This window comes from Schistocerca gregaria, chromosome 1 (genome assembly GCF_023897955.1).
Source record: "Schistocerca gregaria isolate iqSchGreg1 chromosome 1, iqSchGreg1.2, whole genome shotgun sequence".
In the NCBI taxonomy this organism is placed as follows: domain Eukaryota; kingdom Metazoa; phylum Arthropoda; class Insecta; order Orthoptera; family Acrididae; genus Schistocerca; species Schistocerca gregaria.
The window spans coordinates 695,529,284-695,542,979 of NC_064920.1; the positions used below are offsets into that span (position 1 = coordinate 695,529,284).

Below are 13,696 nucleotides of genomic sequence, written 5' to 3' on the forward strand. Positions count from 1 at the left end.
TTCACCGCTCGCAACTTATTGTCCCTCACGTCCAGCCACTGAGCCTCCCGCCAACGCATGACCTTTCGAGTCACGAAAGATGTTATTGCCCGCAGGGGGACGGAACAGCGAGCAGGAGGTGTGATGGACCAAGCCTCCTTGGCAGCAGCATCTGCAAGTTCATTTCCAGGAATACTTATGTGCCCTGGAACCCAGCAGAAAACTACATCTTTACCCTGCTGTCGCAAGAGCAGGAGTGCGTCCTGCACTTCTTGCACCATCCGATCGGCTGGGTACATCTGTTCAAGAGCGTGTAGAGCACGTTGGGAATCGGAGCAGACGATGAATTTCGTGCATATGCTCTAGTGCTTGGAGAATGGCAAACAGTTCCGCATAGTAAACTGAGAACTGCTCTGGGAGCCGTATCCTACGGATGGTATCGGGAAACACAGCTCCCTACTTAGCACTCATATACAACCGCTCGCTCACCGATAGATCTGTACCTACAGATTGGAAAATTGCGCAGGTCGCACCAGTGTTCAAGAAGGGTAGTAGGAGTAATCCATTTAACTACAGACCTATATCATTGACGTCGGTTTGCAGTAGGGTTTTGGAGCATATACTGTATTCAAACATTATGAATCACCTTAAGGGAACGATCTATTGACACGTAATCAGCATGGCTTCAGAAAACATCGCTCTTGTGCAACGCAGCTAGCTCTTTATTCGCACGAAGTAATGGCCGCTATCGACATGGGATCTCAAGTTGATTCCGTATTTCTAGATTTCCGGAAAGCTTTTGACACCGTTCCTCACAAGCGACTTCTAATCAAGCTGCGGAGCTATGGGGTATCGTCTAAGTTGTGCGACTGAATTCGTGATTTCCTGTCAGGAAGGCCGCAGTTCGTAGTAATAGACGGCAAATCATCGAGTAAAACTGAAGTGATATCAGGTGTTCCCCAGGGAAGCGTCCTGGGACCTCTACTGTTCCTGATCTATATAAATGACCTGGGTGACAATCTGAGCAGTTCTCTTAGACTGTTCGCAGATGATGCTGTAATTTACCGTTTAGTAAGGTCATCCGAAGACCAGTATCAGCTTCAAAGCGATTTAGAAGAGATTGCTGTATGGTGTGTCAGGTGGCAGTTGACGCTAAATAACGAAAAGTGTGAGATGATCCACATGAGTTCCAAAAGAAATCCGTTGGAATTAGATTACTCGATAAATAGTACAATTCTCAAGGCTGTCAATTCAACTAAGTACCTGGGTGTTAAAATTACGAACAACTTCAGTTGGAAAGATCACATAGATAATATTGTGGCGAAGGCGAGCCAAAGGTTGCGTTTCATTGGCAGGACACTTAGAAGATGCAACAAGTCTACTAAAGAGACAGCTTACACTACACTCGTTCGTCCTCTGTTAGAATATTGCTGCGCGGTGTGGGATCCTTACCAGGTGGGACTGACGGAGGACATCGAAAGGGTGCAAAAAAGGGCAGCTCGTTTTGTATTATCGCGTTATAGGGGAGAGAGTGTGGCAGATATGATACACGAGTTGGGATGGAAGTCATTACAGCATAGACGTTTTTCGTCGCGGCGAGACCTTTTTACGAAATTTCAGTCACCAACTTTCTCTTCCGAATGCGAAAATATTTTGTTGAGCCCAACCTACATAGGTAGGAATGATCATCAAAATAAAATATGAGAAATCAGAGCTCGAACAGAAAGGTTTAGGTGTTCGTTTTTCCCGCTCGCTGTTCGGGAGTGGAATAGTAGAGAGATAGTATGATCGTGGTTCGATGAACCCTCTGCCAAGCACTTAAATGTGAATTGCAGAGTAGTCATGTAGATGTAGATGTAGAGCAGTCCATAAAATCCCCCTGTTTAGACCTATCGGTGTAAACAGCAATAAAATCTGAATGGCGTTCTAAAATCTCAGTAAGTTTAATTTTAAAAAGGTGGTCTGGGGTACAATACTTCTTACTTCTTGTAAGCAGCCAGATCAATAAGTAATCTTGACCTTTGTAGTAGCCAGGGAGATCCCCTACGCCATCCCTGGCGGAGGACCTTAATGCCCTCCAGGTGTAATGACTGGAGACTCTCATTTGCACGGGTGCCAAACGGCTTTGTTGCCTTCGGACGGTGGCGGAAGAGACGTCCAGTGCCGGCTGGGAAAGGGTGTTGGACGCCAATGGAAGTGGAGTGGACTTGGCGTTGTACGCGTGCCGTACCACGAGGAGAAGGCGCCGAATGGGCAGTGGAGGCTCTCCCGCCTCGACACACAGACTATCAACTGGACTCGTGCGATAAGCCTAACACCCTCATGGTGAATCACATCCAACATTTTGAGGTAGGAGGGTCGTGCAGAGCCATAAGCGTGACATCCGTATTCCAGTCGAGGTCGCACAAAGGCCTTATAAAGTTGGAGCAGACGTGCCCTGTCGGCGCCCCAGGATCTATGACTGACGCATTTAAGGACGTTTAAAGCCTTGAAACAGCGAACTTTTAGATCCTTCAAGTGTGGCAACCATGTAAGCTTCTCATCAAAAAGAAGCCCGAGGTATTTCACTTTTCCCATAAGGGGGAGAACAGTGTCTCCTAGTTTTAAAACAGGGAGATTAAAAAGAGAATGGGAACGGTCAAAATCTACACAAACAGTCTTCTCCAAAGAGAATTTAAAGCCTGTGGTCTTAGACCATTCCTCCAATCCCACGAGTGTCAGCTGTAATTGGCGTGTAGCAGTTGTAAGGGAGGAAGACGCACAGAAAATAGAGAAATCGTCCACAAACAAGGAGCATCGTACGGGCCGTCGTACCATGGACGCAATACTATTGATTTCAATTGCGAAAGCTGTCACACTGAGGACACTGCCTTCAGGGACGCCGTTCTCCTGCTTAAAACGGGCAGACAGGACATTCCCAACCTTATACTTAAAATACCTATCAGACAGAAAGGATCTGATGATTGTGGGAAACCCCACTCATAAAGCTGTCGCAAAATGTTATGCCTCCAGGTAGTATCGTACGCCTTCTCCAGGTCGAAGAAAACCCCGAGAAGGTGTTGCTTACGTAGGAAAGCATCTTGTATCGCTGTTTCGAGTAGGATCAGGTTATCTAGGGTGGAATCATACCTCCTGAACCCACACTGGCAGCGGGTAAGTAAGGATCTGGATTCGAGAACCCACACCAGGCGCCTATTGACCATACGCTCAAATGTCTTTCCTACGCAGCTCGTGAGACTAATGCTACGATAGCTACTGGGTTCGGTCCGATCCTTCCCTGGATTTAAAAGTGGAATTAAAATCGATTCTTTCCACGAACTAGGAAAGTCACCTGTCTTTCAAATTTCATTAAAAAGTTGAAGGAGGACTTCCTTTGACCGCAGATCCAACTGCTGCAGCATGCTATACGATATCAGGTCTGGACCAGGCGCAGTATCCCGAGAGACTGACAGTGCAGAGTCCAACTCCCACAAAGAGAAAGGCTGGTTGTATACCTCAGTGTTGTTTCAACGGAAATCAAAACCAGCCCTCTCCTGTGTACCTCGATAGCGAAGAAAAAATTTTGGAACTGACATCATCTGCATTCCTCTCTTTCCAACAAAGTGACTTCCACCATCCAACACACATTGCCGAGAACTTTCTTGCTAGAAGTCTGTGATGGTATTGGTCTGCATAAGCATCTTCTATTTCAGATATGAGTTGGCAATGTACCTTAGAATACCCTTGAACTTGTGGTCTCTTGAGATCCATTTTTGTCGAGTATATCACAGCTATGTCAACAACTGTAATGAAACTATCGGTGCACCATTTTTCTCACGAACCAAGGACATAAGTTTTCTTCCAAACACCAGTCATGGTGGACTACGCCTGCTATACTCGTATATTTGCTTTACTGTCTCCCAAGATATGGCTGTTGGGTGAGCAACATTTATTTTTATTCCTTCCGTCGTCTAGAAACTGATATCCGTGGCACAATTAGATTAAAAATTTCTTGCAGTTGTTACACAAGTGTTGTCATTCCATTTTACCATGACTTCGTTTCTGTTCTATCTTCTTGTAGCTGCCGCACGGAATCGCATCTTTTATATTATCAGTAGATATGGCACGGCTTTTAGGTGAACGACAGACTCGAGTATTCTTTTCACAGTGGAGTTCCCGATGGTTGAGAATTTTGAGGGACATTATTCCTACAGAAAAAGATCATAACAATAGCCGTTAATATGAGACAAAGTCTAAAATTTGTACCCAAATCTGACGAGTTTCCCTTTTAGAAAATTATTCAAGGAGGGTCGACCCTACCATCGTTCCATCGATCGAAAAATTTTCATCAAAAATGCCCTGCTCCTGTAATTTTTTATTCATAGTGACAGACGCCTGAACTTGAACCCCTGGTCACTTTTAATAACATTCGCCCCGTTATTATTCACAAAATGAAACATAAGTTCGTTCAAGACACATATTACGTGTAAGTCACTTTTACGCGCAACACAACTAGATCGTTATCTTCTGATCTACAACCTCTCTAGCTTGGTAGTGTGTGATATAATGCTTGTTTTCGCACTGTTTTGCATATTTTTCAGTTTCTTTCATAACACTGTTTAGAAAGTCTTCAAAAATTTCCAGGGGCCTGTGTCCTTGTAGACCGTTAACAGTATCTGCAGTGCCAGACTACCGGCATCACCGAAATTGTAATCAGAATTTATGTAAGTCTTCTCTCCTGTTGGCATATATATTTTTTCTTTTGGAAGAAATATTCCTGAGTTGTAAGTGAACTTGCTTTTCCTTAACACTAGATAATAATTCTATAGTGGCTTCATCTGAAACACTAATTTCTACTCTCCCTGCAAAAATCCTGATCCATAGGGTATCCTATTTCATCATCACAAAAACCCTCATCTCTCAGATCATCGACATTACAGGTCATGCTACGAAGTTTGCGTCTAACTCAGCCCCCATCGAACTGACACGAATGTCTGGTGCGGGTACATATTAGAATTGCTGAAAGATATTTTAACAGCATAGCATGCTATTTATGGCACACCATTCTCAACTCGAATTTTTCGTTACCGGTACGGATTTATAGGTTTTCAAAATAAATTTAGTACAGTTGGGATAAAGAGATTGCCAGGATTTCAATACAAAGTAATGTACTTCAGTTACCTTTGTCATAAGACTCCCGGCAAATTCGTGGTGCCTATTCTTTCGGACATGTCTGAAAGAATAAACACCACGCATTCATTTGCTTCCAGCAAAGCTGGAAGTACGAGGGTAATCCCAAAAGTAAGGTCTCCTATTTTTTTATAAGTACATAGACCTGTTTATTTCTACAGAGGTTTATATCAGTTTACAGCTTGAATATTTAGCTATTTTTCGACACAATCACCATTTCTGTCGATGCATTTTTGTAGATGATGTGGCAGATTTTGTATGCCCATGTCATACCAGCTCGACGCCATGCTGTTTAGAAAGTTATGAACCTCTTTTTCACCTCGTCCTCCGAACGCTGACAGGTACTGTGAGACTCTGAAAAAACTCAGACAGGCAATACAGAAACGGAGAAGAGGAATGTTGAGCAAGGGCATACACATTCTCCATGACAACGCTCGCCGACACATCGCTCGGCAAACCGTTACTCTCCTGCAACAGTTACAGTGGAACATAATCACCCACCCTATAGTCCTGACTTGGCGCCCAGTTCCCTAGGTTAAAAGAACATTTGGCCAGAAAGCGATTAAGCTCCGACGACGATGTGAACGAAGAGGTTCATAACATTCTGAATAGCATGGCGACGAGCTGGTATGACAAGGGCATACAAGAACTGGCACAGCGTCTGCAAAAACGCATCGACAGAAATGGTGATTATGTCGAAAAATAGCTAAATGTTCAAGCGTTCGCAGCTCGTGGTCGTGCGGTAGCGTTCTCGCTTCCCACGCCCGGGTTCCCGGGTTCCCGGGTTCGATTCCCGGCGGGGTCAGGGATTTTCTCTGCCTCGTGATGGCTGGGTGTTGTGTTCTGTCCTTAGGTAAGTTAGGTTTAAGTAGTTCTAAGTTCTAGGGGACTGATGACCATAGATGTTAAGTCCCATAGTGCTCAGAGCCAAATGTTCAAGCTGTAAACTGATGTAAACCATTGTAGAATTAAACAGCTCTATGTAAAAAAAAAAAAATTAAAAATGAAACCTTACTTTTGGGATTACCCTCGTAAATTATGCGGTGAAATGAATGTCACGCAACAAGGTGTTTGCGCTTCGCCAGTTCGAAGGATTTTTTATGTGAGGAATGTGGGAGACCAGCAGCGAAACGTAAATCTGTTCACCATTTGCCCTGCGCCATCCAATGTTTGTCTACTTGAAGGAGACAGTCGTTTTGAGGGAGAGCTAAGGAGTATAGTGGATGTGGTGAGATGCAAGCAGGTATTGCAGTGGCAGTGGCAGTGGCTCACCACACGTGTCTCTATGTCCACAGGGGGCCGTTCAGCGTGGTGCGGCGCTGCATCCACCGGCAGACCAGCCAGCAGTTCGCCGTCAAGATCGTCGACGTCGCCAAGTTCACCTCCAGCCCCGGCCTCAGCACCGCAGGTCAGTCACCCGAACCGGCGCAGCCGGTCCTTTGTACAGTAGTGGACTAGACTTCCACGGCCCGTACCGTTAATCCCACTGTAACTTAAAAGACGTATACAGTGGGTAAGTGAGCCTTGTAAGCGCATCATCACCACCACTGACTGAAGAAATGTTAACAATAATGCATTAAGCAGCAGTTGTTTCACGCACTGCCTTTGAGTCACATCACTTTTTTATCACCCTCCACCAAATACTTGTCTCGTTACAACGAAGCATTTATCTAATTTATTATTATTATTATTATTATTATTATTATTCTGGTGCAGGTATTAGTGGAAGATCAGAAAAAATCACGTGAGTCGGAAACATTACGTGCAGCCTTATAGTTTCCCACCTTAGCCGGGCGCGCTAATGTCGTTGCACGACTGTTGCGCTCTGGTGAGCTCCTAAAACTGTGTTCGTAAGTTTTACCGGCAAATATGCCGCTTAAAAGCCTGTCTAACATGCAGCCGGATAGATGAATGGTTGGAGAACGAATTTTCTACGGTTTAACGTGCCATCATTTTCGTGAGATTACTCCATGGGACTGACTTCCTGGAGCAGTTGGTGTTACATATGTACCGGTCGTCTTCCCTCCTTCATTGACCCCCATGTACGGACCACGCAATGTCACGGACGTGGTAGTGGGAGCAGCTAGCGCTCGGGAGTTGAGTGCTGGACCTCAGTCTGCGCTCCGTCTTCGCCGGGCTCGGTGTTCCTTTTCCGCTGCGCTTGGATAATTTTCAGTGCCAGAGTCCACGCTTGACTAAGTTGGGATCCATTGTCGTAGTTGGCGAGGGTCTCAAGTAGCTGGATTTCGATAGCGTCCTTTATATACAAAGTCCCAATACAGGGATGTCTTATACATATTAATTAATTACGAAATTTTTGTTTTTCTTCTTCGTATTTCACTTTGTTTTTGGATTCAAGGCAGTGTTCAGCAACTGCTGATTTTGTAGGCTGTTGAGAGGTTGGTGTGCCGTTCATGTTCCATGCACCTTTCTTCAACCTGTTGGAAAACTGAAGCACAGCATCTATCAGAAGAAAAGCCACACGGACCATTACCTTCTCCCCTCTGGCTATCACCACCCATTTACAAATGGAAGGAGTGCTAAACAAGCTAGTCAACAGAGCTTGTGTGATATGCGAAAAAGAAAGTTTAAAACCGCAACTGGACCAATTCAGAGGCGTGTTCCTGCGAATATATAGCGACAGCCAAATTCGATATGCTTTCAAGCAAACGACCACACCACAGCCAACAACGAAGCCGGCAAAGAGGAAATCCGATTTAAGGACAATAAAAGACGACATGGGACACCGGAAATATGGTCTGTATTACGTACAATGAGTGCCAGAACGTATATGTCAGACAAACCATTCGCGCAATTGATGAAAGGTGCACGGAACACAAACGACAAGCTGACCCCCTGAAGGCTACAAAAATTGCTAACCATTGCCTTGAAACCAGCTACAAAATGAAATACGAAGATACAAAAATTTTGCATAGCACACACCACAATAGGGACTGTGTATACAAACAGGCAATAAAAATCTGGCTACATGAGAACCTCTTCAACAAAGGCAATGTATTTCAACTTAGTCAAGCGTGGGCTCCGGTTCTGAAAACTATCCAGACACAACGGAAACGAAACACAGAGGAAGGCAAAGACAGTCCAAAGCTCGTGGTCTAGAGGTTAGCTTTGAAGCCTCTGGATCACGGGGTTCCGGATTCGATTCTCGGCCTGACTGGGGATTTTCTCTGCCGGGGACTCGGTATTTATGTTATAGTTGTCGTCCTCGTCAACATCATCATCATCTTTAGTGTCAGTGCTCGATTGGCTAGTGTAAAAAATTGGACTGTGTAGAAACTGGGACTTCGTACAGGCGCAGAGACCGCACAGTTGAGCGCCCCACGAACCAGTCATCATCACGGCGAAGACAAAGCACAGACTGAGGACCGCCAGTCGACTCCCCCATCACCATGGCCAGCACATCGGTCAGTCGGCAGGAGCAACCTGATGATCATGGCACGTCCACTGTCGAAACTTCGTTCTACAACCATCAATCAACCTGGCCGCATGCCCGAGAAACTTCCAGGTGGATTCCTAAAACTTTGAACTTTGATTTCTCGAAAAAGCTTGAGGAGCGTATAGAACCGAATCAGCATTCGTTAAGTTTATGTGTGTACTATAGTCGTGCGAAAGACGAGCAGATACCTGTTACTCATTCGATGTATGCTTCACTTATTAGCTGTGGGATAAACAGGAGAAAAAATGAGTTTTGAGATTTTTCCCTTCAGGCCAGTCTGTTGCATTACACGAAATCTTCATGGACATAATGTAACTTCAGACAATGTTTCTGGCTTAAAATGAGCTATACTGGACATCACTGAAAAAGGACATCTGCACTGAATTCAGACTCTGGTCTGAGAGGAAAGTTTGATGAAGGCTGTTACGAAGGAGTTTCAAATTAATTTGCCTTCGGAAATTATGAAGGAGTCATTGTGTCTAAAAGTGAGCTGGCAGGCCGTTCTCGACCAGCGACGGAGTAGACAACTTGAATCGTGAAGATACATAACAAGGCAGAGGTGCTGTGGATTTACGACGGGGTCTAGAGTCCGGCACTGGACAAGGCTGCCTGCGGACTGCGATGTTTTATTACTGACGCGTCCTCCCAGCGCGCTTCCCCGTCAGATCTGGGATTGACCTGCCGCCAGGCAGCCCTCTGTCCGCCTTGAATAATACAGCCCTTTGCCAGGGATCGCCGCCTCCAGCTGCCGTGCTCTCAGCCTTTCACGTTCTGTAGGCAGAGAGAGAGAGAGAGAGAGAGGGATGGAGAGAGCGGGGAGGGGAGGTGAGAGAGGGGGGGGGGAGGAGGAAAGAGAGAGGTGAATGCTTAGAACAGCAGCTTGAGGCATGTTTTGATTTGCCGAGAAGCTGAAACCCCATCAATCTATCAACCAGCCTTGAAAACGATGTCCGCGGACAATTTAATATGCCTTTAGGCACAAAAGACTCCATTAGTGAAATAATATCTTCAACACAGGAAGTTATTGATTGATCAGTTGGATCTCCCAACTTGTAAAGAGCATTTTTCGAAGCTTATAGGAGATGTGTAGCTGAACGTAATTATACCTTAAACTATTGTCGCGGTTCTCTGCGAGCACCTTCCTTTTATTACGGAGCTGATACCACCACCATAACAGCGTCAAACATCACTTAATGTACGATACTGTCACTTTGTGATTTCTGTACTGACGTTACGTGTGGTATAATAATTTGGCATTTAGACATTGAAATTTAAAACGTGTATCACATTCGATGTCAGACTATTCCAATTATCAAAACTGTGTGCCCGACCGAGACTCGAACTCGGGACCTTTGCCTTTCGCGGGCAAGTGCTCTACCATCTGAGCCACCGAAGCACGACTCACGCCCGGTACTCACAGCTTTACTTCTGCCAGTATCTCGTCTCCTACCTTCCAAACTTAACAGAAGCTCTCCTGCGAACCTTGTAGAACTAGCACTCCTGCAAGAAAGGATATAGTGGAGACATGGCTTAGCCACAGCCTGGGCTGTGTACATGCTTCCGTATTACCCTTCTGAACCCACCGATTCCATATTCTGCTAACAGTAATTGGATCACTACCAACGCGAACAGCAATGTCGCGATACAAAAAACCGCAATCGCGATAGGCTACAATCCGACCTTTATCAAAGTCGGAAACGTGATGGTACGCATTTCTCCTCCTTACATGAGGCATCACAACAACGTTTAACCAGGCAACGCCGGTCAACTGCTGTTTGCATATGAGAAATCGGCTGTAAACTTTCCTCATGTCAGCACGTTTTTGGTGTCGCCAACTTTGTGTGAATGCTCTGAAAAGCTAATCATTTGCATATCACAGCATCTTCTTCCTGTCTGTTAAATTTCGCCTTTGTAGCATGTCATATTCATGGTGTAGCAACTTTAATGGCCAGTTGTGTACATGCTTCGTCGCCCACCTTTCACTTCGTTATATACGAATAACTTCAGGAAACACTATCTAACATTTAAGTTTTTATTTGATGTTTACACATATCTATTGTTAAGAAATACATTTCTTGGTATTGCCAGTCTGCATTTTATTTCGTGTACACTTCTGCTATAATCAGTTTTACTGCGAAAATAGCCAAACTCGTCAACTACTTTTACTTGTCTCAATACTCAATCAAATTCTTTCAGCAGAGACTGATTTTTCGTTTTTCAGGACAGACCCGTCCCTGTGCTGCATATAATTCTTTTAATGCAGTGATGAAGTTAGTCAGGCGACAAAAAAATAAAGTTGTAGTATTATATATGTAAACATTATCATTTAAAATAAAAATTTTCCTTGTCCATCCCAAAACCCGGAAAGTGGCTCTTAAAAGTCGATGTGAAGAAACAAAAACTACGAGTATTACAACGCTTCATATTCCCTGACTCACACAAGTGGTTTTGTCTTGGTATTAATCAGCTAGGCGGTTGCATTGCTTGTCATTCCACCTCTAACCTAGAACACGAGCGTGATTTGGTAGAGCGATAAAGTTCATATTAGGGACAAGTGAGGTTCAAGCTTCATACGGTTACTCTGATGTAAGTTTCCCGTGTTGTGTGTCTAAACAAACTCCCATGAAACGTCTCCACCAATGACATTATACACTTGCCTACATTTATACATTATGTGTCTGTTCTAGCGTTTGCCTGTAACGGCATTAAGAACGTTTCTTTTCAAGGTTGTTGCACCTCATCAGAAACATCCAGTTTCAGATTTCCTTGGTTTCCTTAAAGCTCACAAGAAGAATGCGGGATGGATGCTTCGGAAAGAACGCCACCGATTTCTTTCTGTGCCCTCACGCATCATGAGACGTTTCTAAACTAGTTGTGACAGACGTTATACATTTGTCAGCTACTGCTGGAAGAAACGATGAGATTAACTGACCATTAGACAGGTGCTACCACTTACTGCTCTTCAAAAGCAGTGAGAACGGCCGCTGTACCTGAGAGTGTGGCAGCCGTTAGAAACTTGGAGGGAGCACTGTGTCCAGGAGGCGAGCGGAGCTGGGTGTGCAGAAGTGTGAACAGGAGAGGAGGCGGCGGTTCTAAGGGTCGGCCGCACTCGTTATTCGCCGCTCGCTCTCCACCTGCTGTTCAAACCCAAGGTGCGGCCGCCGGTGTCAGCCCACACACCACACGTGTGACAACAAAACCCTCGTCTTCGTAAAGATATTTCCTTTATTTATGCGATGTCGACACGATTCGCGCATTCTTTTATTTTTAGAATAACTCTTCACTTTTTGTGTTGTATTGCGAGCGTGCACATAAATAAACTTTTTACGTGCGGGTACTTAATGTTTCCTTAATTGTTTCCAGCACATTGCGTGTCGTAGTGAAAAGGAGTTACATGAATTATTTTGTCACTCTTGCTCGTTACCGTTTTATTATATTGTTCCCTTTCTGAAGTATATCGTGGTTTTCATTTATCGGGTCTATTCGTCTCGAAACTGGATAATACTCCCGTATTTCACTTCCACAGTTCTCACTGATACCACCTGCATGAGTTGCCACTTATTTTTAACGCAGTCGTGCAGAATTTCGCCTGATATTCACATACAGATCGAAAGTTGTAATACATATCAGTATGGATTTATAGTTTCGCAACATTAGAGACTCTTCAAGAATGTTCAGTGTGTGCAGTTTGAGACTTCTACGACGTAGTAAGTGCTTCGTTGGTCCACGGATGTTGTGGAAGCTGCACAATATTTCAACGAGAGAACTGCTCGTCGTACTGGACTCGCATTCGAGAGGACGACGGTTCAATCCCGCGGCCGGCTATCCTGATTTAGGTTTTCCGTGATTTCCCTAAATCAGCACAGGCAAATGCCTGGATGGTTCCTTTCAAAGGGCACGGCCGATTTCCTTCCTCGTTCTTCCCTAATCCGATGAGACCGATGACCTCGCTGTCTTGTCTCCTCCCTCAACACAACCCAAACTAACTGCTTGTCATCTTCAGTTGCTTACTGACGTGTTGCTGCAATGGCTCGCAAACATATACTCTGACTCGCTAGAAAATCGCATGCGAAAATAAGCGGGCCTAAAGCGTCATCGTAGACGAATCATAGAACACGGAAACATTCAGTGCCCCCTGCCGGATAAAGGGGACACGGTCGTCACATACGCTATGCGGGAAAAGCGCGGCTGCAAATAGCGGCCCAGCACGCGCTCAGGCAGTGCTGGCGTCCAGTTTAAATGTGCGCACTTCGATTCTCCGTCTGTATTGCCTCGGATTCCTTCGTCTGCGGCCGACGATGCCTTAATACGGCCAATGCTGGTTCCCAAGCCTTGCTGAGTTGAAATCATCTGATTACTTATACGTATTTGGACTGCTTCTTTAATGACGGAGTCCCAGTAGGTGAAAGCAGACGAAAGGATCTTCGTCTCGCCGCAGTCTATGCTGTGCCCCGTGTCAAGACGGTGTTCAGCCACAGGCTGGTGTGACGTCTATGTTCAGAGCATCTACGCTTAACAGTGCGAACGTCTGGCCAATTTATGAAATCCCACACTGGCATGGGATTTCATGTATCACTGGTCTCCTTAGACCTAGGTTGTCTCTAACAGAACCCAGCATAGTTTTTACTTTAGCCGGAGAGCAGAAGACACATTTTATTTGATGTTTATTAAACAGCCTGCCAGTCTTAAAGAAGACGCCACCAACATATGGTAGAAAAACCATCCTTGTGGAGTTCTCCGATTCTTCTGGGCTTAAGTGCGTGCTGGTTTAAATGCATTACGGATCTGTTCATCAGAGTACCCGCTTTGTACAACACAGAGCGATGATAATTAAGCTCTGTTTATATGTCCCCTGTATCTGAGATAATTCTAGTCCCGTGAACCAGAGTCCGTAATACGCAACTGCGTTCAGATGGGCGATGGCAGCTCGCAGCTCGTAGAGACAGGTAAGTGTGAGTCGGTTTGCGAAACGCACTGTGACCCAAAGAACCATCTTTCTTCCCTGCTGACCAAGACATCTGGGAACGGGAGGTCTCCGTTTTTCTCCGCTTCAACCGCAACAAAAACTGGGGTGAAGGAAGTTAAAGTGTT

At 45.1% G+C, this 13,696-nt stretch overlaps 1 protein-coding gene across 6 annotated transcripts in view; it reads left to right on the forward strand.

The window, feature by feature from the left end:
* The window catches only part of LOC126365127 (peripheral plasma membrane protein CASK-like), a 1,978,716-nt gene that overhangs the window by 623,284 nt on the left and 1,341,736 nt on the right, over positions 1 to 13,696 (forward strand). For all 6 annotated transcript variants that reach the window (XM_050008118.1, XM_050008119.1, XM_050008120.1 and 3 more), the window contains exon 2: positions 6,444 to 6,556. In XM_050008118.1, coding sequence (XP_049864075.1) covers positions 6,444 to 6,556 — 113 coding nt within the window. The remainder of the gene's footprint in view (positions 1 to 6,443; positions 6,557 to 13,696) is intronic.